The following is a 25,544-nucleotide window of genomic DNA, read 5'->3' on the forward strand; positions in this document are numbered from 1 at the left end:
GAACTCGATTCCAGGACCCCAGGATCACACCCTGAACTGAAGGCAGATGCCCAACTTCTAAGCTACCCAGGCATCCCAGAAGGAAAATCGTTTTAAAAAAATTTAAGGAACACCTGGGTGGCTCAGTGTTTGAGCATCTGTCTTTGGCTCAGGGCGTGATCCTGGGGTCCTGGGATCGAGTCCCACATTGGGCTCCCTGCATGGAGTCTGCTTCTCCCTCTATGTCTCTGCCTCTCCCTGTGGGTCTCTCATGAATAAGTAAATAAAATCTTTTTAAAAAATTAAAAAATAAAAATTTTTTAAAAAGGTCTTGTGCAAGGCGAAAATTATACAATGATTTTTAAGTGCTAAGCACAGTGTGTGGCAAACTGAGTGCTCCATAAATGGCAGGTTTTATCATTACATTATTAATAATAACTGGAGCAGGGGTGTGGGGCAGCTCAATCAGTTCAGTGTCTGCCTCTGGCTCAGCTCATGGTCTCAGGGTCCTGGGATCGAGCCCCAGGTCGAGCTTCCTGCTCCACGGAAGCCTGCTTGCTTCTCCCTCGCCCTCTGCTGCTTCCCCTGCTTGTGCTCCCTCTCTGTCAAATAAATAAATAAAATCTTTTTAAAAAAATAACTGGATCATAGCCTAAAAAAAAAAATCGAAAGAATGTTCAATCTCACTCAAATAAATACACATTTAAGCAAACACCTGCTGTTGCCTTTCACGCATCAGATCACCAAAGGTCTGGTGACACAGGGCACGGTGAAAGGGGTGTCCCCTTGCACCACAGACAGAAATACAAATTGCTATCACCTCTTTCAAACTGTTAGACCAGAAAACACTTCGCTGCTGGGATCCCCCGTCTAGGGCTTTATCCTGTTTGTCTCCTCCTCACACATGCTTACAAACAGAGAGACCCAAAGTTCTCCAAGTACCAGTATTAGTGGTAATACTAACAGGCCAGGAGCAATTCTACATCCATCAAGAAGGAAATAATTTCTCATCAGTAAGGAAATAACACTGCCAAGTCCCAAGGTCAAACCTTGTTTGTTATAAAAAATGTCTGGCACAGAGCACCATGTGTGCTGACGGGGAAGGGCCCCAAATCACACTATTCTGAGGAACAAGTACATTGAATTACATGTTTTCGTGTCTCTCACGTCCGCCGGCCAGGTCTACCCAGCCCGTTTAACTGCCATGAGTCACCCTGGGTTACTTCTTTATGGTCAACCTCTCTCCAGCCATGAAGTAGGGCAGGCACATGGCGATCTCCTTTCTCCCCGGATACAGAAGGTACTCGAATATGAGAGCCTCAAGGATAAGATCCAAGGGCTCCAAGGCAGAGAAGCTGTCTCTGCAGAGAGGCCTGAAAATCCACAGAAGTAAGGCCCCAGAGAAGTGGGGATTTGTCACCATCAACCCCCAGCGCTTGGCAGAGCATCTGGGACCTCGCTGGTCCAACCAGACCTCACGGGGACCTTTCCACACCACAAAACATGCTCTGACTGCCTTGCACTGATCCAAGAAAGAACGTCAGAGGCCAAGATGATCTGGAGAAAAACCACAAAAACACGAACACATCCTTACCTGTTTCTTCTGGTTTGGTCCACTGAATAAATCTGCTTTCTCAGCCAACTGGGAAGAGAGTTGAGACAGAGACAGTTAGTAAACAGCAGGAATCTCCATCAGTTCTATGGAATGGGGACAAAGGATTCTGGAAACAAGAAAAGCTTTCCAACTTGCTAACTTGAGCAGCTTGGGAAGAAGCGGTTTTCTCCTTGTGGTTGAAACGCCCTAGCCGAGCCAAGAGGCCCCTCCAGCTCGTACAGGCTGGCATTCTTTACACTGACAATCCTCTCTGATGATGATCATTATCGCCTGAGAGGCTGATGAGAAAAACGGTGCGGATCAGAGGGTTTTCACCGAGGGGACAGTCATCCACATGCCAATCCCGTGTGGACCTCATGACACTGACACACGGACAGGGCAGTCCTGAGCAGCTGGCAAATCCTGCAAGTCCTCTGATGACTTGGTGGAACCACTTCTTAATCCTGTAAGAAGGAAGCCCTCGGTCCTCCCCAGACCTCCCCTCCAACAACATGTTTCCATCTCAGTTTCAGTACACTCCTTACCCCACCAGAGAGAGGTGGGGGGACGGCTCTTTGACGAGATGCTGGAGAGGCCACAGCCTCTACTGAGGACCTGTTCCCTCCAGGACACTCAGTGAGCCTCCAAGATAAAATGTCCCATTTTTCTTTTCTTCACTCACACTGGCTAAGGGAACAGAATAAATGAATATGGGCACTCAAGATAAAAAGCCATAGTCAATGGGCCACTTGGGGTGGCTCAAGGGCTGAGCATCTGCCGTTGGCTCTGGGCATGATCCTGGAGTCCCGGGATCCAGTCCAGCATCGGGCTCCCTTTTGGGAAGTCTGCTTCTCCCTCTGCCTCTCTCTCTCTGTGTCTCTCATGAATAAACAAAATCTTTAAAAAAAAAAAAAAAAAAAAAAGGAGGGGATCCCTGGGTGGCTCAGCGGTTTAGCGCCTGCCTTTGGCCCAGGGTGCGATCCTGGAGTCCTGGGATCGAGTCCCGCGTCGGGCTCCCAGCATGGAGCCTGCTTCTCCCTCTGCTTGTGTCTCTGCCTCTCTCTTTCTCTCTCTCTCTCTATGTCTATCATGAATGAATGAATGAATGAATGAATGAATGAATGAATGAATAAATAAATAAATAAATAAATAAATAAATAAATAAATAAATAAATAAATAAATAAATCTTTTAAAAAAAAAACCGCAAAGTCAATACCTCTCAATAATGGTGGGTGTAGATGCACTCATCGCTTCCTGGTGTAAGATTTTCAAGCCAGAGAGCCACTTATTCGCATCTTCTTTAGAGTCAGCTGGAGAGGTGAACAGGAACAGAGATGCTATTACTCCCTGGGAAGACCTCTGCAGAGAGATCAGGGCCCTGGCCGCCCAGCCCCACACAGACCATAGGGACAAGAGGAGCCAGTGCTGGATTCCCATTTTGCACAAGGACATGAAGAAGGCATCTCCTTCACATCATTGTGGTTCTAAGACCTGCTTTTTGTGTCTTAGATGAAGCCACATGCCCAAGATGTCCCTTCTATGGCAAGGGTGACAAGTATGACCTTCCCCGCCCCAAGAGTTTTAGCTTTTACTCCTATGTCAGTGAATAAAGTGCAGGCCTGGGATAATTCACACCACAATCCTGAGCAATCCTCAGTATCTCCTGTTTCTTCTAGTCAAGGCCAGGGAGAGGGGAAAGAGGTAGTGCCAAGCAGTAGGTGAGAGCTTGGCATCACTGACAGGGTCCCACTGCATCACTTCAGGGCTGTGTGACATTCAGCTGATTTCTCAGCCCACTGTGCCTCATTTCCTCATCAGTTAGCAATGCAAACACCTCGCTGAGTTACTAACCATGTCCTAAGGACCAGGTACCTTGTTTATCTGGATGAGAACATGCCAAGGTTGCTGCTCCCACTCTTCCCAAGGGAATGAGGAGAAAATGAAGCTCAGAAGTGTCAGGACACCTGCCCCAGAGCCTGTACGTGGGAAGCTGGGATCTGAATCCAGGTCTTGCTCATCTCTCTACTGGACCTTTCTACTGAATTCCAGAGCTCTGTTAAGACACCAGAGCTGGCATCCTGGACTCTAAGACTTGCTTGGGCTCTCATGGTCTCCCTACCAAGAACAACCAGGCCTCAGCCTGCAGCAGGGCTAAGTGGACACAATTCTGAAGGTCATGGGCACAGGCCCCTCTCTCCTGCCCATCTCTGCACCAGCCACACACCATCAATCAGACATCCATTCATTATTCCCACATCCAGCTCACTATTTCCCTCCTTTAAGCCCTCAACACACATAACACTGTCTCCCTAGATGGGTCTACCTCTTTCCTCCCAACTCCTACTGATGCCTCAAAACCCCATTTAAAAGTCACCTCCTCTGCAAAGCTTCCCTGACATTGGCCCTCTGTCTTCCTACAGCATGCTGTATTGTGACTGGACTATACCTCTTATCACAGCACTGTGAGCTCTATAACAGCAGCGACTGGGTCTCGGTGGCAGCTAGGACAGCCCCGTGCAGAGTGCATGCTCAAAGGTGCATGATGAGCAAGTGCAAAGTGCAAAAGCAAATCAACAAGAGCTTTTTGGTCCTAATTTAAATGCCCCTGACACTGCTTAGCCTTCATCATCTCCCCTCCACTTTGGTCTACTTTTAATGGGATTTATTTTCTCTTTCACCATTCACAGTTGCACATATGGTTCTAAGTCAATAAATCCTAAGACGAGACCTGAAGGCAGTGACAAGCTTCTGCTCCTGAGTGAAGTGCCTGAGCTTTTCTGCAGCTCATCTTCTGGCCATTCAGAGGCCCCTTTGGCTTTTTGGTGGATTCATGGGGACAGCTGGAAATCTCACCTCCGGATCATGTGTCTATGTGAGTGTATGTATGCACGCACATATGTGTGTATGCATGTGGCAAGTGTACTATGTGTACGTGTGTGCATGCGTGAATCTGTGTGTGTGCATGCACATATGTGTGAGACAGAATATTCCAGGATAGTTTCTCCAGTTTAGGGGAATAGGCCAGGCTCTGCTGGACAAAAACTATATATAACCTGCCTTCAGCTCTCTACATGCACCAAGCAGGACCTTAGCATAATGCTTACAACACCCCAATGAGGCAAGCATTACCGTTCTCCCCATTTCACAGCTGAGCAAACTGCAGCTCTCAGACAGGTTGGGTAGCTTTCCCAAAGGCACACAGCTAGAAAGGGGTAGAGTTAGAATTCAAAACCATGATGCCTCCGAACACACAGGAGGGGGCAGGCAGGTGTGAGCATTCTGCTATTGGAGAACGTCCTAGGAAGGAAGCCAGGCATAGGCGAGGAGAAAAATGCATGAAGGTGTACTCACCTGCCAGACTGAGTGTGCTCAGAACAAACTGGGTGCCGTACAAGATGGTAAAACAGCACTCTTCCTTCTGGCGGACTGCTTTTGCACGCTCAAAATCCTTGGAGTTCTTCCCTGGGCGGATTTCCTTGATTTCCATGATATCCACTAAAAGACAATTGAGACAGGCTCATCAGAAGCTGGAGTTCACTCAACTTGAGGACAGAGCCACAGGTCCGCACCCCACCCCACAAGCACCGCCCAACTCCTGCACTCCCCAGCCCCTCAGTCCTGTCCACACTGCAGGTCTACATGCAATAAGTAAAAAGCTTGCTGTTCAAAGCTACTAAGTACTGGGATGCTGGTATAGCAACAGACAACAGAAACAAGGAAATCTATCCTCCCTATAACTCCTGATGCTGTGTGACTCCAGTCCCTTCCTAACCAAACTGGGCAGGATGGCCACCTGACCCCAGGGAGATGCCTTCCCCCACAGTGTGTCTGCCTGACCCAGTGTCTGATGACCCCTCACCCCACAAGATGCCCATGTGACCCAAGAGTGACCCCTCCCCTCATAAGATGGCCACCAGACCTAAGGGCAAGCCCTCCTCCCCAGAGATGGCCACCTGATCCAAGAGTGACCTCCTCCCCCGACAGGATGGCCAAATCACCCAGGAGCAACCCCTCATCCCCACAGATGGCCACCTGACCCAAGGGAGAGCTCCCCCCCTGCCTCAGGATGACCATGGTCCATCACAAAGAGACAAGCTCAACCAGTCCCTTCCTCCTCTTTTTTCTGTCAAAAAAAAGCACCTTTCCTGGAACAGACCCATTACACATGTTTCAGATGAAGCTGATCTGCTTCTCCTAACCACCTATCACAAGTCAAAGAGGGGACCCTAGGAATAGCCAAGGGGCCCTACCGTGGAGCACCATGATTGGTCCAGGGATGAGCACATGGTCCGATCTGGGCATACCAGCATCCTCCTGGGACTCATTTTGGCCAGAAATATTAATAAAATTTCTCTTGCTACTGCTGCTGCCTGGCTGATAAAACAGGAGTCTGGGGGCAGCAGGGAGCATGTTCCCCAAATGTAGAAGGAAAAGACTGAGCCCAGGAAAAGACTGAACCCCTAGGTCCAGTCATACTGGAAGCCATACCTGTCCTAGAAAATGCTACTTCCATGACATAGTAAATTCTTTTTTTAGCTTTGGTTAGTGTGACCTGAGTTTCTACCCTTGCAACCTTAAGAGTGCTGGCACATATATCTCAGTCCTTGCATGGAAGAGAGAAGCAGGAAAGAAAGGTGTCCCTGAAAATGAGAGGAGAGGGAGGGAGCCTGGACCTGGGATGGAGGAATCCGGTGAATGAAGGCATTTAGAGTCAGGGTTGATCAGCAGGAAAGCAGGGTTGATTAGCTTCCACAGGTAGCAACAGGAGTTTGGGTGCAGTGAATGCAATTAGGGGAGAGAGGGGTGGAATGAACGGGAAGCTCTCCTCTTTCTTCCCATGGGTCTTGTTTTGGTTGGACCAAAAACAGTTCGGTGGACAGGAGTCATGAAGGAATGTAAAGAGGCTTTAAATGAGAGGCATCGGTTCTGCACCCTCTGTGTGGCGGTATTTCCACAACCCTATACATGTGAGAAAACTCTGTAGACCTAGACACCAAAACAAAACAAAACTCGAGTCCACAGAAAAAAATAGAGAAAACCAAGTCTGCAATTTATTTTTATATTTTAAAATTTTTTTTATTTAAGAAAGACAGAGACATGCATGGGAGCATGATTGGGGGTGGGTAGGGAGGGGGTGCAGAGGGAGAGGGAGAAGCAGACTCCTCACCAAGCAGGGAGCCCAACTTGACTCAGGGCTTGATCCCAGGACCCTGAGATCATGGCCTGAGCTGAAGGCAGACACTTAACCAACTGGGCCACCCAGGTGCCCCTCAGGTCTGTATTTTAATCATACCATACCAGTGTCAGTCCTGAGTTTGGTGACTGGACGTTATCACTGGGGAAAGCCAGATGAACAGGACACAGAAATCCTGCAGGATTTCTGCAACGTTCACGTGAGTCTAAAATTGTTGCAAACCAGTAAGTCTTAAAAACCACTTTTCAACGTATTATTTTGGGAGGGGGGTGCCTCTAAATCCTGTGGGGGGTGGGGCACCAGATCCCCACCCTTGACCCAACCCAGAAACCTGGAGTCTTATCTCTTTTCCCTCACTCCTCAAAAACAAACAGCAAAACACAGACCCTTTTTGTGTGCTGAAATTTATTGCCTTCTAGGAGGAAACTGGCATTGCCGATTGAACTGTTTTCGCCTCATCTAAGACATGAAAGGTGGTGACATTTGTTCTCCTCAAATGTTACCCACCAACCTTTGCCAGTCAACATGCTCACGCCTTGAAGCAAATATATATATATATTTTTTTCCTATCAAGTCTAGCAGTGGTTATCTTCTGTCCTTGTTGGTAAAATCTTTGAATTGGCCTCCTGTGAGTTTTTCTTACGGTGAAGTTATAATAAAAACTTGACACACGTACATGAAGAAAAAATTTCATATGCTGTGACCTTATCCTGAGGCAATTACCAGTTCTACTTTCTAAATTACGCTTGACTCAGTCAACTTCTCTCCATTCCCATGGCCAACGCCATAATCCAAGCCACTGGGATCTCTCGCTTGGCCTAGCGAAGGAGCCAGAAGTTACTCCCAGAGCCATTTTTATGAAACTTAAATACGCTCATGTGGGGAGCCCAGGTGGCTCAGTCAGTTAAACCCAACTCTTGATTTCGGCTCAAGTCATGACCTCAGGGTCGTGAGATCGAGCCCCACACCCAGCTCTGCACGCAACAGGAAGTCTGCTTCCCCTTGCCTCTGCGCCTGCTCCCACTCGCATGTGCACGCTCTTCTCTAGATCAATCTTTAAAAAGTAAATAAATAAGTATGTTCACACCTTTCCTGGGCTTCAAACCTTCTGAACACATCTCAGTGCTCCTAGGACTGAGATCCAAGGCCCGATGTGGACCCCACCAGCCCCATCTGGCCCCACACCCTCCGTGCTCCAGCCACCCAGTGAGGGGTCACCCCGACTACAGGACATCTGCACGTGCTGTGGGCTCTGCTAGGAATGCCCTGGGTCTGGTTACCTCCAAGTTCCCCCTTCCAGTTTCAGCTCAACCACCATTGAACTCAGAAAACCCTCCGATTCTTGCTATGGTAGCAGCCCCTCTCTCCACAGCCCTGAACAGAGGCAGCACCTGTGGGTGGGACTCCGTGGGCTCAGAACCTCTTCCCTAGAAGGTGCTCCCTTCCTCAGGACTGCACCCCAGGCCCTAGCACAGTAGCTGGCATACAGTGGAGCCCAATAAATAGCTGTTGAATGGGGAAAGGGGGCAGAGCGCCTGGGACAGGCACTGGAAATGGGACAGTGGGAGGTGGACATGGAGATATGCACACACACAAACGGAGACACCCAGACAGGGCAAAAAGGGACAGAGACACCAGGCAGGCCCCCCAGACAAGGAGGGAGGGAGACACGAACACGCACACATACCAAGTCAGAGAGGGAGAAGCGTGAGACGTGGCAAGAGAACAAAAGAGAAATGGCCACCCTGAGGAGGCAAGAGGTCCTGGGTTCCCCTTCAGTACCAGCAAGGACCCCTGCTTGGGAGCCAGGCCCAGCCTGCAAGAGGGCTGCAGGCACCCACCACGTCAGCAGGGCCGATCACCTGCATGACATCATGGGGACCACACTCCCCCTGCCCCAACCTGGGGAAGGACAGGCTCCTTGGTGATGCTCCTGAAAGACCAGGCCTTCTGCAACGGCTTGCCCTGACTCCTCTGTCATCAGCTGACTGTATTTGTGATCTCACCTGACTGACTTCTCCACCCTCCCTGAAACGATTCATTCTGTTACCTTTATAACCACCCTATACAGCCCCTCCCTTGCACGTTTGTATTTACAGGTTCATGTACCTGGGGATGTGCATCCTCCTCCAAGCCCCAGGCAAACAGGGATCGTGTGTCTGTCCCCCTCACTCACAGCTGAAGCCTCACTGCCCCCTGCACCAGAGCCTGGCTCAGAGCAGGAACTCAGGTACCCATGGAACGAATGAATCAGATTCTTACTTGGGAGATGATCCCAGGAACACCAGGAGAGGAGTGGGGACATGAGACAGGGATGGAAAGCTGCTGAGGAGGAGACTGCTAGGTCATCAAGCTGGCCCTCTGTAGGCACCTGGAGATGACCCCACAGGGGTTCTTGGGAGTCCTCGCCCCACCACAGAGCAAGGGAGCTGGGGTATTTTTTTTAAGATTTTATTTATTTATTCATAAGACACAGGGAAAGAGGCAGAGACATTGGCAGAGGGAGAAGCAGGCTCCATGCAAGGAGCCTGATCTGGGACTTGATCCCAAGACCCCGGGATCACGACCACTGAGCCACCCAGGCATCCTGGGAGCTGGGGTATTTATCCTCAAACTCCACCTGCTGTTGGTCAAGGGTTGTGTCTGAGGCCTACCTACCTGGTCCTCAAGCAGAGGGCTGCAGGGTTCACACCAAGCTGTCCTCAATGTACAGAAGTGAATGCTATAGCAATCAGAGTCCAACCCACGGCAGCCTCTGCTACATCAGGTCATCAATCCGGTAGTTTCTATGCTACCCCCATGAGACACAGGGATCAGTATGTTTGAGGGATCAATGACCCAGTAGGTAGTTCAGGCAGTAACAGATGTGGCCAACTCACAGGCACTGCAGAGGACAGCTTCTCTGGGCTCCCCGCATGGAGACAGGACAAGATGTCACTGCCCCTGTGAGTTCTTTACCACCACCCCGACGGCATCCTGGCTCAGAGGTGGTTCTGGGGTTATAGAGAACATATTCTCATTTAATGTAACAGCTTTATCAAGATACAGTTCACATGCCATACAGGTCATCCATTTCAAGTGCACAATTCAATAGCATCTAACGTACTCACAGACTTGTGCAAATCACCACCAGAGTCAATTGAAGAACACCTTCATGCCCACAAAGAGAAACCCATACCCTGTAGCTATCACTCCCCATTTCCCTCTTGTCCCTACACCAGCCCTGGCAACCATGAACCTACTTTCATCCGCTAACAGATGTGCCTTTCCTGAACATTTCATATAAAGGGATTTCTACACTAGGTGGTCTCTGGTATGGGGCTTCTTTCATTTGGCATAAAGTCTTCAAGGTTCGTCCGTGTCATAGCAAGTGTCAGTACTTCGTGCCTTTCTATGGAGAAGTAATATTCTAGAACAGACAGACCACATTTTCTTCAACTGTTCTTCTGTCGATGGACGTTTTTGGGTTGTTTCCACCTTTCGACTACTGTGAATAGTGCAGCTGTGAACATTTACATGCAAGATTCTGTGTGAACACCTGTTTCTCCTAGGAGTGGAAAGCCGTCCTCCTGAGTCCATACTCTCAGGGCTGCGGGCCTAACTGTGAGGTGCCTCCTTCATGCCATGGGGCTGTCCAGCCATCATGGACCAGAGAGGGCACTGCTCACAGCCGGAAAGTCAGCTGCAGATGGGCCTGTGGCTCTACCCTTCACGACTATTACTACTACTTCCCAGGCCTTCTGAGCAAGGAGGGCCCAGCTCCAGATGAATCAGAGGGCTGCCCGCTATGCAGTACCCTCCTGGTTACCAGGAGCCCCAAAAAGGCAGGAAGGAAATCCCTCACCAGCTAGGGTGGTTGTCTCTTTAGTGATCAACAAAGTCTGAGGGGCCCATTGGTCAGTTCTGTTGCCATGTATTTGATCTTGCATCACACAGGGGCACCTTGCTCAGTGATGATCCCACTGCGCATGGGGTGCAGAGCAGAGATAGGGGGGAGGGGAATCAGGCCTCCTGCACGCAACTAGGTCAATCCCAAATCACTTTTCTGACTTGCAGCGGAAATAAAATTCTAGTGCCCGGGATGCAAACTTGCCACCCGAGTCACGTGAAGCATGTGTCTGGTGACCAGTGGATGGACTCTGGAACCAGCCGGTCTGGGTTTGAATCCCAGCTTCTAACAGATGCTTCCAGCTAGAACTCACTGCTAGCCCTGCTAGCCCTGTGCCTGCCACTCCCCCTAGTTGTGCTCTAATAAATAAAATCTTAAAAAAAAAAAAAAAAGTAGGGATGCCTAGGTAGCTCAGTGGTTGAACATCTGCCTTTTTAGCTCAGGTCGTGATCCTGGAATCCTGAGATCAAGTCCCGTATCAGGCTCCCAGGAGCAAGTCTACTTCTCCCTCTGCCTATGTCTCTTCCTCTGTGCCTCTCCTGAATAAATAATTTTTAAAAATAATTAAAAAATAAAGTAGTGCCTCATAACTACAACTCATAAAGATGTAGTAACTTCTAAGTACTTGTTAGCTTTTTTTTTTTTTTTAATTTATGATAGTCACAGAGAGAGAGAGAGAGAGAGAGAGAGAGGCAGAGACACAGGCAGAGGGAGAAGCAGGCTCCACGCACTGGGAGCCCGACGTGGGATTCGATCCCGGGTCTCCAGGATCGCGCCCTGGGCCAAAGGCAGGCGCCAAACCGCTGCGCCACCCAGGGATCCCTGCTATTATTTTTTTTAATTATTAATGCAAATGAATAAAGCTAGACTCATATGAGGTACAGGAAAAAACACAGTTTTTTTTGTTGTTGTTTTTTTTGTTTTTGTTTTTAATTCATGAAAGCCACAGAGAGAAAGAGGCAGAGACACAAGCAGAGGGAGAAGCAGGCTCCATGCAGGGAGCCCAATACAGGACTCAATCCCGGGTCTCCAGGATCATGCCCTGGGCAAAGGCAGGCACTCAACCACTGAAACACCCAGGCGTCCCAGGAAAAAACACAGTCTTAATTTACTTGTGGAAAGTGAAGAGAGAGGGTTGCCCGGGTGGCTCAGTGATTGAGCGCCTGCCTTCGGCCTAGGGCGTGCTCCTGGAGTCCCTGGATCAACTCCCACGTCAGGCTCCCTGCATGGAGCCTGCTTCTCTCTCTGCCTGTGTCCCTGCCTCTCTGTGTCTTTCACTAATAAATAAAATATATATATATATATAAAAATCGAAGAGAGAGATCCATATGTACTGATGTGGAAAAAAAAATCCACAAGTTTATGTAAATAGGGTACTGGAGGTATGTGCCTGTGTCTGTACATCTGCACATGTCTGTCTGCATGTACATACATACATGTGTATGTACATGTTGTGCACAGGTGTCTATCATCACTCAAATTCTCACTATCTAAATACCACTCTAATTTGCAAATATTTTTTTACACAAAACATACTACCCAGATTACACCTGCTGTAGGATGTTCGTGCACAGGCACCAATGAAAATATTGGTGTGTATCAGCCTACAACAGAAGATGACCGAGTCTAGCACTCCCAATGCTGAAAATCAACACGCATCAAACCTAGTGTCCTGTCCACCCTAGTAAGTCCTGCTCAAGTCCTAGCATTTACTTCTCACAAGCCAACTACCAGAGTCCAATTTAGAGGACATCTCAGGTATTTTCAACAGAGTAGTGCACTGTCATCAAGTTGCAAAGTAGAGGGAAAAAAATCAAAATTCACAACCAACACCATATAGTTAGTACCCTATGTACTCTTTGCAAACATGCCCAGGAACAAGTTCATTAAGTATCATATAATTGGGACACCTGGGTGGCTCAGCAGTTAAACGTCTGCCTTCGACTCAGGGCATGATCCTGGAGTCCTGGGATCAAGTCCCACATTGGGCTCCCTGCAGGGAGCCTGCTCCTCCCTCTGCCTATGTCTCTGCCTCTCTGTCTCTCTCATAAATAAATAAAATCTTAAAAAGTCAAATAATTAAGGTATATCTGATGGGTTGGTTTCCAGGTGTTTAAGGGTATTAAGCAATACTGGGGATGGGAATTGTGGTTTTTTTTTTTTTTTTCAATCAGTTGTAATGCATCACCATTTATATCCATGTAATAGGAAATAACAGACAGCTATCAAAAAAAAAAAAAAAAAAAAAAAGATGCTCTCCCTCATGTTTCCAGGAATGTATTAGACTCAGCTAAGGAGGAATACCTCTATCTGTACACGTAGAAGTCTGCCAATTTGCTGACAATGAGGGTTCCTGGTAGGGAGGATGACAAGCAAATGGTAGGCTTGATCTGCTTGGGTTGAAATTTTTGCCAAAGGCACGGAGTCATTAAGATGACCGACTTTATTTTCAAAGTAGGCTCTGGTGGCCAGAGCTCGGGCCATGTGCGCTCCTGTGGTGGGGCTCAGCAGCCGTGTTTCCTGCTTGAAGAAGTGATAACACAGCCACAGAAGTGAGGCCTCATCTCTGCACAAACTTAGCTTCCCAGTATCACCTCGGGCCTTCCCCAGGTCCGGCCACCCTCCCACGGCCTTCCCCACTCATCACCTGCAGGCACACACTTGGGGTTTCCAGCCTCCTCCCACTCTCCCACCTGACACCACCACCCCCTTGCTGGCTGTCCCCATGACCCCATTCTTCAAACCCTGCTTCCTTTCTGGGCCACTCTCAAGCTGCCGCCCATTCCTGGAACATCCTCCTGCTCACAGCAGGCACGTGCCCCTTCCCTGATTCCCACACTTGCCCTCGAGTGGTACTATCTGCCACCAGACTTAAAGCATCTTCGGGGGGCACGTGGGTGGTTCAGTGATTGAGCGTCTGCCTTAGGCTCAGGTCATGATCCCAGGATCCTAGGATCAAGTCCCACATAGGGCTCCCCACAGGGAGCCTGCTTCTCCTTCTGCCTATGTCTCTGTCTCTGTGTGTGTGTCTCATGAATAAATAAAATACTGTTAAAAAAAAAAAAAAAAGCATCTTCAGGGAAGCTCCAGCCATATTTTAAGAGGAAAGGAGACCACGGGAGCGTGACACCTTCCCACACATATCCCCACTCTCTTGTCTACCCATCAGCCATTCCATCAGCCAGGCTCAGTGGCTGAGCATCGCACTGAGGATGTGCTGGGGGGAAGCACACAGACACACTCCCCACCCTCAGAAGCCTGAGCAGGACAGACCCACCCACATACCAGCACGTGAACATGTAAGCCTCCAACCACACCAAACACCTCAGAGAGGAACCAGGTCTACACTGGGGCTTCTCCCCAGCAAGGGGAAGGAAGGCTGCTCTGAGGGCGTGCAACTTGGTGGAGTCCTGAAGGCTGGAGGTAACCCAGTGGTGGGCAGTAGGCAGTGGAGAAAGCCCTACAGGAAGTCCCAGGGCTTGGACAAGTCACCCCAAAGGCACCTGGGTGCTTGGGCAAACCCTGTCCCTTCTCTGTCCTTTCCTCACCTGTGCCGACCTTGAGTGCACTACCTCCTTCACCGAGCTGCTCCGCCAATAACATGAAATTACACTAAATAGGAGCCCCGTGGCCCCCAGAAGGTCTCAGTCAAGGTTAATTTCGCTGCTGGGATGCACGTTCTCATACCACCTTCCAACAACACCTTCCCCAATGCTGGGTTTCACTTTGTCTCAGGGTATCAGGTCTCAGTGAAAGACTCTGCTTTAAAAAGCAAGAGTGTTGGTTGTTGCACATATGTGACAGCATCTAACCTGAACAACAGATGAACAAGTGAGATACACCGCAGAACAATTTTAACAGGGTCAACATGGAAGAGCTGAAAGCGCCCAACTTTGGAAGAATCTAGCAGACATGCGCTTAAAGTCCATCTTGGGATGGATTTCTTTATTCTGCCTTAGTCTCTATCTTCTCATCTGTAAAATGGGAATGAAGATCCATCATCCCACTGATGTATACACCTGAAAGAACTTGGTAAAACGTAAACTGTTTTCATGGGCTTTAGATATTAAAGTCCTTTGAAAACCTAAGGACTGGGGGCAAGGGTGAGGGAGACTGCCCTTATCTTCTTTAAAAAAAAAAAAAAGAAAGAAAGAAAAAGAAAAAAGAAAAACAATTGGGGACACCTGGGTGGCTCAGTGGTTGAGCATCTGCCTTCAACTCAGGGCGTGATCCTGGGGTCCTGGGATCAAGTCCCGCTTTGGGTTCCCCGCAGGGAGCCTGCTTCTCCCTCTGCCTCTCATGATTAAATATATAAAATATTTTTTAAAAAATTAAGAAAGAAACAAGCGTAGAGACTGTGATGATCTCTAGTGGGGAATATCCCAGGCTTGTGTTTCCACAGGAGCTCTGTTACTGCTGGGCTTTGTATTCATACATAAGTGCTGAATGAACTGTTTTACAGATGTTTCAGAGTTTTCAGTGATACTGGAGGCACTGGCTGAGCTCCTCTTCCCTCCAGGGACCTGTCTCCCCAGGGGAGACAGGAGTCCAGCAGGAGGAACTAGACATGCCCAGCTCAGCCTCCTTGTCCAGTTCTGGTCTGACCTGTCCCCCAGGAACCACATGCCTTGCTCTGCTCCCTGGCAGCGTCCACCAGTGCCAGAGACAGAGTGAGCAGGTCAGGGGCCAGAGACCATTCCAAGCCAGACTCCCCAGGAGGTGCACACAGAGCAGGCCTCCTTGTCACTGTGTATTAGTTATCTGGGCTTCTCAATTGTTTCCAAGTTCACAAGAAGATGAGAAAGAGAGGGGGCTTTATGAACCAGCCAGCTAAAATCCCAAACACCGACCATCACAAAATTCTTCAAATATTCACTGTTCTAGGATTACTTGAATTTGAGTTTTCTCCCTTCTACTGGAAACTCAGTGGGAATAATCCCAACATGGGATCCTGCGGAAGGAACTTAAATGGTATCCACATTTTGTTATGTCTTAATTGTGACATTTTAATATGAATTGGGAAAAAATACACATCTGGCACCTCTAATCTTTAGGATCAAAGTTCCTTCTATATGAATTTAAGTCAAAAAAGAATGAGTCCATTTCAAAATATGTATTAGTTATAGAACAGGTGAAATGCACCTAGAACAAAAATTGCTAAGACCTTCTGGAACAGCTCACCATCTTACACAACGGCCTGTTGGAAGTTTTCATCGGCTCTGCTTTAAACCAGTACTGTTTATCAAAATTACACAGAAGGCCTTTACTGGACCAAGACTATATATAGATCCCGCCCCACCACACCCACACTGGACCAGTTTTTGATTTGGGTGTGGGATTTGTATTTTTTTTTTTTTTTTGGAGCTATACATGCCTCTGACACTATTCCTCAAATGTTATTTGATCATCAAATCTATGAAGTTTGCCACACCTGCATAGTGCTGGCTCTGTCTAATATCTGTCTTCAAATCAACTCATCTTTTTTTCAACTGTATATATACCTATATTTTAGGAGTTTGTCTTTGGCAAAAAGAAACCCAGTTCCACCCACCATATATAACAGGCACTGGACAACACAAAGGCAGTGGAAATAGGACATTATTAAATTCTGCCTAGAAACAGCAGATGCCACAGACCACGCACCCACCCCACCCTCACACACACACACACACACACACCATGGTTCTGGGTTATAAGAGGTGAAAATTAAAGATTTGAGGGAATGAGCCCAAGTGAGCTAAGCAGGACTCACGGATGGAGACAAGTCTGAGGGTGGGGACCTCCTGGGGGCAATAGGTGTGGGGAGTGGTCTAGATCTGATCTGGGTTGGGGGAAGGGAGGTTGTGGTCACAGAGGTGTCCTCCTGTGTAAATTGGAGCTTACACTCACTGTGCATTTTACCATACGGATACCTTACTTGGGGAGGTGGGTGTGGTCATTAAGAGGGATCCTTGTCAGGATGGAACCACCCAGGGTCTTGAGCGTGGTGGCAAATACAAGAACACACATATGTGATAAAACTGCATCGAACTTAACATGCCCACACACACGCGTGCATGCGCACACACACAGTGCAAGTAAAACTGGGGAAATGTGGATGAGACGGAGGGTGGGCTGAATCAGTGTTCGTACCTTGGCTGTGTTGGCACACTACTGTTTTGCAAGATGGTTCCACTGGCACCAACAGGGTAGTGTCTACATGAGATCTGTGTTATTTCTTACAACTTTATGTGAATCTACCCATCTCAATAAATTTTTCAATTAAAAAATAGAGTATCCAGGGCAGCCCAGGTGGCCCAGTAGTTTAGCGCCGCCTGCAGCCCAGGGTGTGATCCTGGAGTCCCGGGATCGAGTCCCATGTCAGGCTCCCTGCAGGGAGCCTGCTTTTCCCTCTGCCTGTGTCTCTGCCTCACTCTCTCTCTGTGTCTCTCATGAATAAATTTTAAAAGTCTTTAAAGGGATCCCTGGGTGGCGCAGCGGTTTGGCGCCTGTCTTTGGCCCAGGGCGCGATCCTGGAGACCCGGGATCGAATCCCACATCGGGCTCCCGGTGCATGGAGCCTGCTTCTCCCTCTGCCTGTGTCTCTGCCTCTCTCTCTCTCTCTCTGTGACTATCATAAATTAAAAAAAAAAAAAAAGTCTTTAAAAATAAATAAATAAATAGATAGATAAATAAATAAATAATAAAAATTTTAAAATGCTAATATGAAACAGATATTTTCCTTGACACACTCAGAGACCAAAAGGGACCTAGGGAACCACCTTCCCACTGGTGATTCCTGTTTCCTGGGCCAGGTCTGAAAATCATGGCACCCAAGGCTTAGTCTCCCCAGGGAGGACACTGTAGGGAGATTTCCTGACCCCATCCCCTTGGGCTGGGCTTCTCCATCCCAGGAACTGACTCTGTGCATGCCTTGTGCCAGGATCCAGACTATTTCCAGGCAGGCCAGAAATAGATGCTCATGCAGCCCTGTGATAAGCCAGTTGAAACCCAGAGGAAGTGGCCTACAGGGGGGCTGGAGCGAGGCCTGGCTGGGGGGCCCATGCATTCACGGGCAACAATGTCGCTGGCCAAGAACGCGGTTCCTGGGGACGTCCACCAGGAGTCTGTGCATGGCACCCCGGGGGACAGCCAACGCGGACCCCTCTCAGCAGCAACCACTCATTACAACACACACGGCCCTAACCTCAGCCCAACGAGCAGCCCTGCACATAAACACATTGCTCTTCCCATCAGATGCTTTGTCTTTGCTTTTTATAGGAAAAGAAAGGTTCTGAGAACACAGGCGATTTGGTTCAACTCCAAGAAAATTCCACAAGTTGATTGATGTTGAATCCTCCCGTGGAAAATGCTGGTCCTCATCTTCCTACCCACCTCTTGGCTTCAGAGGAAACCAGAGAAGAAAAAAAGGGAAGGGAAGGGAAGGGAGGGGAAGGGAGGGGAAGGAAAGCCACATTTACAGAAACATCTAGTAGAGCCAAACAGTATGCCAGGGATTCGGACACATGGGTGCTCACGTAGGGCTAAGATCGCCCTCCACATTCCAAAGAGGAGGACACCGAGGCAGAGATGCAGTGACTTTCTAAGGCTACACTAGTCGAGCCAGGATTTCAACCCCAGGAGTCTTAGCTCCCAAGCCTGTCCTCTTAACCATAACGAAGAGGAGGAAGACCTCCTTCACCCCCGAGCTCATTACCCTGCCCAGCTGGGTTCTGCTGGATTCTCGCTCTCAGGAGCATCTTTGCAAGGATCCCAGCGCCAAAACCCTTACAGGCAGTGGGGGCTCTGAGAGCTCCTGGTCTATCAAACACCAGTCAAGTGCTTGGTGTCCATTATCTCAGGGGTGCCGCCTGCAGCCCTAAGAGGGGAGTGGTCACTGTTATCAACCCATCCATTCTGCAGAGGAGGAAATGGAGGCTCCAGCAGGTTGAGTGAACTGGGGGGCTCTGAGCCCCGCCTGTCCAGCTCCAGGGCCAGCATTCTCGAACACCACCCATGCCAGCTCCTGCAGGGAGGCGTTCACACAGCCTGACCTACCAACTCCACGAGCAGCAGATGGAGCCCTGCCAAGGTCAAACCCAGGGTAGAAGCACCTGATTTGGATGGAGAACAGACAGGACCCTCCTTATGGAATATTTATTAGGTGCCAGAGCTGACTTCACCGTCTCCTCACTCATCCTGCCAACCTTGGGAACAAACCCCCATTTTCCACAGTTGGCTCAGGAAACTGAAGTCATTCACTGGGCCACCTGCCTGGACCCTGATGCCAAAGACAGCAGGGTAGTGACGCACAGGCGTCTCACAGAGAGAGCGCTGTGGGCAAGGTGGCCCGGCTCTTTTCCCTTCCTTTTTCCATTCCTGAGAGAGCTGCTCCCACAACGGCCTCTTGGAAAACCCTGAAGTGAACAGGCTAGAGTCCAGCCAAAGGTGGATCCTTTCTTTGAAGCCCAGTCTCAGCAGGTAGAGAGAGATGCCAGGGACATTCAGGGCTCCCACTGCCAGAGTCCATCATTAGATAAGACAGGCAGAAATACCTTTCCACCTTGTTAATGATCAACAGGCCAGGTCAGGGTTTCCAGATGCTTCCCCACAGTACGAGGCCCTCCCGCTTCACTGGCAGGGACTGGGCCATGGTGGCTATAACATTGTCCACGCTCAAGGGGAAGGGCTCAGGCGGAATGGACAGACTGCCAGAGAAGGCCCTGGCCTTCCAGAAGTGTTTCCCAGGCATGGCTCACCTGGCCCTCTTGGCCTAGAAAGCCGTCCTTGGAAAGGCAAAGCCTCACTCTTTAAATGCCTCCGTGAGCCTTTATGGGGTCCCTGAACCCCCAGAGGGGACCTTCATGCTGTGTGCTCAGTGCAGGGAAGGAGCAGCTTCTCCGAGGAATCTTAAGAGCAGGAAAGAGCACGCAGCTCAACTCAAGGCCCAGCTCAAAGCCCCTGCTCTGGAGGACTTCCCTTCCTCTTCCCCACTTCCCCTTTCCTGGTTCTCATTTACTGTAATCACTTGTCGCCCTGTGTTAGCGAGGTGGCCCCAGCACCATGCGAGCTGGGTCTGCAAGGAGCTTCACACAGTTACCAAAGGGGGGTGCTGGAATCTCCCCGCCCCCCGTGTTCACACCTGCCTCCTCTGGACCACACCCTGCTCCCCTACGGCTACCCCAAGGAAGGAGGCCTGCCCTGACTCACTCCTCAGCTTTGCAAGAACGGGTCTGACCCTCGCTATGCCACCAGGCAACCCACTGTCAGACTGATCACAGAAGTTTATCTAAAATGCCAAATTCTGCTCAAAACGGACAAGAGGAGCATGCATCAGAAGATAGTCCTTCACCCCTCTGTTGTTTAACCTGAGGACTATTCCTAATAAGTGGCTACTGTGTGGAGTGGGGCGCAGGAGAGGGACGCTGTGTCCACCACCCCCACAGTAGTAACAGCTAATATCCCTCCAAGCGTTTGCAGAAGCAGGCATAGGGAGGGGGTATTACATGCATTTCCTCATTTGTGCACTTCATGTATATTATTATTATTATTATTATTATTATTATTATTATTATTATTACCATTCCCATTGAACAGAGGAGAAGACTGAGGTCACAAGACTATAAAGCCCAGAGCTGGTAACTGCCTCCAAGCTCCAAGCCCAGTGATGGGGCTTGAGTGGTTCCAGCAAGAAGGCAGCCTGCACAAGTCGATGCCTTCTGCTGGGGTCAGAGAAGGGCCCTGCTGCCCCTGCTTTGCCTTTGCAAATGAGTCTTCACTGTGGTTAGCGAGCCAGCCCTTCATTTCCCCACCAGGCTCAGTTTTGCAAACCAAGGTTGGGGGGTGGGGGACGGCAGTTCCTGTTACAGCGAGCTAGAAGGTGAGAGTCTTCCTTCCCTTTCAGAGAAGGCAGGATCGGTCGGGCAAGAGGGTTACCCGCCCCCAAAGCACCCCAGCCCAGCAGGTCTGTCCTACGTCCCCTCCACACAAGAATCCAAGTCCGGCCCAGAGGATACAGACACTAGTCTGACTACACAACCTGGGGGTGTAACCCACAACCTGCCTCCCCGTCTCCCCTCATTTGCCTGGGACTGAGCCTAGGTTCCCAACTGGAGCTTGGCTGCAGTCAGACAGAGGTCCAAATCTCTGCCCCCGCAGGAGGCAGCCACATCACTCTGGCCTCCATCTCCCCCTGTAAGCTGGACCCAGCATTAAAGCAGGGCCAGGCTCAGGAGCAGACTTGAGGATTCAAGGGGACAACAGTTCACATCAAGGAGCTTATTAGCAGAGTGCATTACACAAAGCTAGTGCTAAATGCTTGCCGCTATCACCCACAGATTATCACAGTCCTGGCAACGCCCATCCACTGCTCCGTCAACAAAGAGCTGCTGAGTCCCATGAGCCCGGTATGGCTGGGGGGAGCAGGCCATGGCAAACAGACCAAATCCCTACCCTCAAGGAATTCTACTGTAGCGGGGGCAGATGCGTAAGCAAACCAATATATATTACATCTGGTAGCAGTAAGTGCTATAAGAATTAAAACCAAAGCAGAGTGACGCACGGTAGGTGACAGGGCAAGGAAGGGGCTCTGGTAGCAGGTGTGATCGGAGAGGCCTCCCCAGAGGAGACATCCTCCAAGCTGAGGCTTGAAGGAAATGAGGCCAGATCCACGTGGATGTCTGGGGAAGACTATTCCAGTAGAGCAAACAGCAAGAGCAAAGGCCCCAAGAGGGAAATGTACATGGCACATTCTAGAAAGAGCAGGAGGTACCAGCTAGAACACACTGTGTGTGTGTGCATGTGTGCCTTCTGGAGCCTTTAGGTCCCCCGCTGCACCTGCCTGGAGCCGCGTCCCCTCCCCTGCTGTGGCCCTGAGTAGGTGGTCTTCCATTATTTAGTTCTACCTTCCTGCCCCCTGAAAGGCAGGAACTGTCTTGCTCATTCCAGTAACCAAGGCATCAGGAACAGTGCTTGACACCACATAGGGACCCAGTCAAGAGGGAGACCAAAGCCCCTGGAGATGATTTGGCAATCACAGATTACACTGGAAATGCACACTCCCTCCCACCCAGCGATTCTGCTTCTCAGCGTACAGCTGCAAGGAACTCCCACCCATGCCAATCGCAGACCTGCTGGCAAAAGAGAAAGGGAACCCAACAGGAAGGTCTGACACTGTGGGGAGTGAGTACACTGGTGCTGTCACTGGTGGCTCAATAATTAAGAAAACATCTCTATATGGGGCACCTGGGTGGTTCAGTGGTTGAGCATCTGCCTTTGGCTCAGGTTATGATCCCGGGGCCCGGGGATGGAGTCCTGCATCAGGCTTCTCCCTCTGCCTATGTCTCTGCTTCTCTGTCTCTCATGAATAAATAAAAATAAAATCTTTAAAAAAAACTCTATGTATTGAGGTGGATAAATCAAAACCCCACAATGCAATGTGGTATTCCGCATGGATCCTGAAATTGAAAAACAACATTAGTGAAACAACCATAAAACCCAAATAAAAGCTAGTTAACAGTCACATACGGATGTTAATTTCTGGCTTTGGGCAAATTCATCAAGTAGCAGAGGATGGAAGAATGAGGGGAGAAGGGTATGTGGGAACTCTCTGTGCTGGCGTTGCAACTCCTCCGTAAATCCAAAATTATTCTACAATTAAAAATGTATCTTCAAAAACAAAAACAAAACACGGCGGGGGGGGGGGGGGAGGTTGCAAAAAGCTTAAAAATTTATACAAATGATAACAATGTATTTAAAAGACACAAACAACTGTCATGGGTACTTGTGATTCCAGTCATACCAGTATATTAAGAGTGTTAAATACGAAAGAGAAGGGTACAGAGCTTCACAAAATGGTTATTTTTAAGCGAAAGGACAGAAGCTTTATAGCCATATATATAACATTTAATTTAAAAATATCAAAAAAAGGGATCCCTGGGTGGCGCAGTGGTTTGGCGCCTGCCTTTGGCCCAGGGCGCGATCCTGGAGACTCAGGATCGAATCCCACGTCGGGCTCCCGGTGCATGGAGCCTGCTTCTCCCTCTGCCTTGTGTCTCTGCCTCTCTCTCTCTCACTGTGTGCCTATCATAAATAAATAAAATAAAAAAAAAATTAAAAAAAAAATATCAAAAAAATATCTCAGGCAAATATGATGAAAAAAACACTGAGCTGGTAAAATTGGGTCACCATGCATCATTTGTATTATTTCTCTGCTCTGCTATATATGTTTGAAATATTTTACCATTGAAAAACTATTTTTTTAAAAAAACTATTAATTAAAATAGTGAAAAACAAAAGCTCACGAATAGATGAAAACCATAGAAGCAGAAGAAGGCAGAGCTGAAGCACATCCCTCATCATCATTAAAACTCTGATTCTAGGATTCTCTCACAATTCCTGGTCTAGACATGTTTGAGAGATTCAATGTTCACAACAGAATTCCTTCAATGGTCCCTCTAAAACCAGGCTGCAGTTGGAGAGATCCAACCTCACTGGGATAAGAGGACACAATCTATTAAAACATCCCAGGTGCACACCCAGGAATTCCACCTGTAGGGGCCCATCCTGCAGATGTATCAGTACAGGTACAGAAAGACACAGGCACAGGGGGATTTCTATTCTGGATGACTGGGAAAGGACCCCCTGCCCACCAGTGAGTGCAGCCACCCTCTGGAAGCCCACACAGCCAGAAAGGACAGTCACGTACTGACTAGAAGACTGCCCAGAGGCCAGTACAGGGAAATGGCAAGCTGCAGAGAATACGCACCTGTTTTTGTTTTAAAACCTGCACATAAACTTATGTACCTAAGTGTGTGTGTCTGTAGGTTTATAGACACATAGGAAAGATGCTTTTAAGAACACATGAATGAGGGGTGCCTGGGTGGCTCAGCTGGTTAAGCATCTGCCTTCGGCTTGGTCGTGGTACCGGGGTTCTGAGATCAAGCCCTGCGTGAGGGCCCCTGCTCAGCGGGGAGTGTGCTTCTCCCTCTCTTCTCCCTCTGCCCCTCCTCCTGCATGTGCTTCCTCTCTCTCTCTCTTTCTCTCTCTCTCTAATAAATAAATTTTTTTAAAGAAGAATACATGAATGGTTAGTACTGGTTACCTCCAGGATTTGGGGGAAAGAAGGAAAAAAACCATTTTTCCAGTTCTCACGTTGTTTGAATTTGTTATAGTAAATGGGTATTATTATTATTATTATTAGTGCAACAGTAGTGCAAGGAGTCCCCTTTATCTGTCAATGTTTGCAGTGGCTAAAACAAAACAAAACAAAACAAAAAATCTAGAAACACAGTGAAAGTACGAGAACGGCTGAATTAACTGTGGTTCAGCCATAACATGGGTTACTCTGAAATCAGTAAAGGGGGCAGATCAGACCATCTGTGCCAGCTGAATTGGAGGAATTTCCTGAACTATTATTTGGTGACAAAAGCAAAATGCTGCATAGATAGATGGTCAAGCCATAAAGAAAAGCAGATACTAGCTGGGAGGAGAGGAATGATAAGGAAGACACATGTAGGGCTTCTAGATTTGAGGGACAGTGACATGGTAATTCACCTTAATCAGTATTCATTATATGGAATAATGTGTTGCTTCGAATAAAAAAGAAAGCTTAAAACCGTAAGATGGTCGATGCAGCAGAGTCTCTGTAATGGCCACATGCCCACAGCTCACTGACCCTACTTCCAGCCACTCTCCTCCCAATAGCCTCCCTTCCTTTTTTTTTTTTTCTTTTTTTTTTTTTTTACACTCAGCAAGTACTCCCTGGCCACAGGGCCTCGGCACTTGTAAGAGAACTGCTTCTGAATCATGACAGTATTTATGCTTCCTTCTACGTATGCCACACTGCCTCAGCACATCCCCAGACCCAAGCCAAGTGTGAACAAAACCAATAGAGACAAGAACCAAAATCGTGGGCTAGGTGGCAGGATACCTCTAGTGATGAACCCCTGGACTACCAAGCCCTACTCAGTTCCTTTTTTTTTTTTTTTAAATCCAAGATTTGGGAAAGGAAGGAACACAAATTGAGAGGAAGGAAATTCACATTTATTGAAACCTTCCATGCAACATACCCTTTACCAGGCACTCTGAAAAATGTTACACCATTCCATCTTCACAGCATCCTTAGAAGGCTGGTGCTGCAAAGGCCAGCTTAGATATAGGAACCGAGTCCTGGCTGAGTTTTATAACTTGCATAAGATCATACAAGTGTATCTTCCCAGGATCCTCACTGGATCCCAAGAACCCACCAATCAAAACTGTGGCTGATACAAGCAAAGGAGGTGGCATCACATGCCACTCAATTAAAAAAAAAATCACAAAGATCCTCCACAATCCACACAAATTTTAAAAATTATTGGAGAACTGCACCTGCAGGCTGATGTGTTTTGTTAGGTCAAGATCATGTTATTTGTTCAAACGAGACTTTGCAGTAACGACCTATGTTTTCAGCCTCAGATCTACTGCCCCTGAGCCTGCAGAGGGGGGTACAATTTGCCCATCCCTGACCAGGCATGCATTAGCTCCCCGCTGACCGCAGTTCTCACCCACCCTGCCATCTCACCACCCCCTGCAGCCTGCATTTGTTTCTGAGACCCAGGCATTTCTCTTACTTAGGTCACCTGCCTGGTCTCTCATAGGTAAGAGAGTTTCTGATCCCTCATCTGGAACAGAGGAGGTAGGATTTTTAAAGCCATAAAGGGAAGAGTCTATTCTCGGGTCTGAAAACTTAACTGCAGAATCAGCCCACGCTCCAATACAACATCGACCCTTTGTAAGCAGAGTAGACATTAATTTACTAGGCGTCTTCCCTCACATGCCCTGAAAAAGTCCAGTGAGTCTCACTTCAGCACAAGGTCAATAGGGAAGTACATCCTGAGGCCACACGAGCACAGTGATAGAGAAGCAGTGG

General features: G+C 48.6%; 1 protein-coding gene across 1 annotated transcript in view; it reads right to left on the reverse strand.

The window, feature by feature from the left end:
• Positions 1-25,544, reverse strand: part of PLCG2 (phospholipase C gamma 2) — a 150,416-nt gene that overhangs the window by 92,199 nt on the left and 32,673 nt on the right. Inside the window, exons 2-4 of the mRNA XM_041771700.1 lie at positions 4,926-5,069; positions 2,791-2,884; positions 1,574-1,621 (exon numbers count right to left, since the gene is read on the reverse strand). Of these exons, the coding sequence (XP_041627634.1) occupies positions 1,574-1,621; positions 2,791-2,884; positions 4,926-5,069 (286 nt within the window). The remainder of the gene's footprint in view (positions 1-1,573; positions 1,622-2,790; positions 2,885-4,925; positions 5,070-25,544) is intronic.

Source organism: Vulpes lagopus, chromosome 10 (assembly GCF_018345385.1).
Source record: "Vulpes lagopus strain Blue_001 chromosome 10, ASM1834538v1, whole genome shotgun sequence".
Classification (NCBI taxonomy): domain Eukaryota; kingdom Metazoa; phylum Chordata; class Mammalia; order Carnivora; family Canidae; genus Vulpes; species Vulpes lagopus.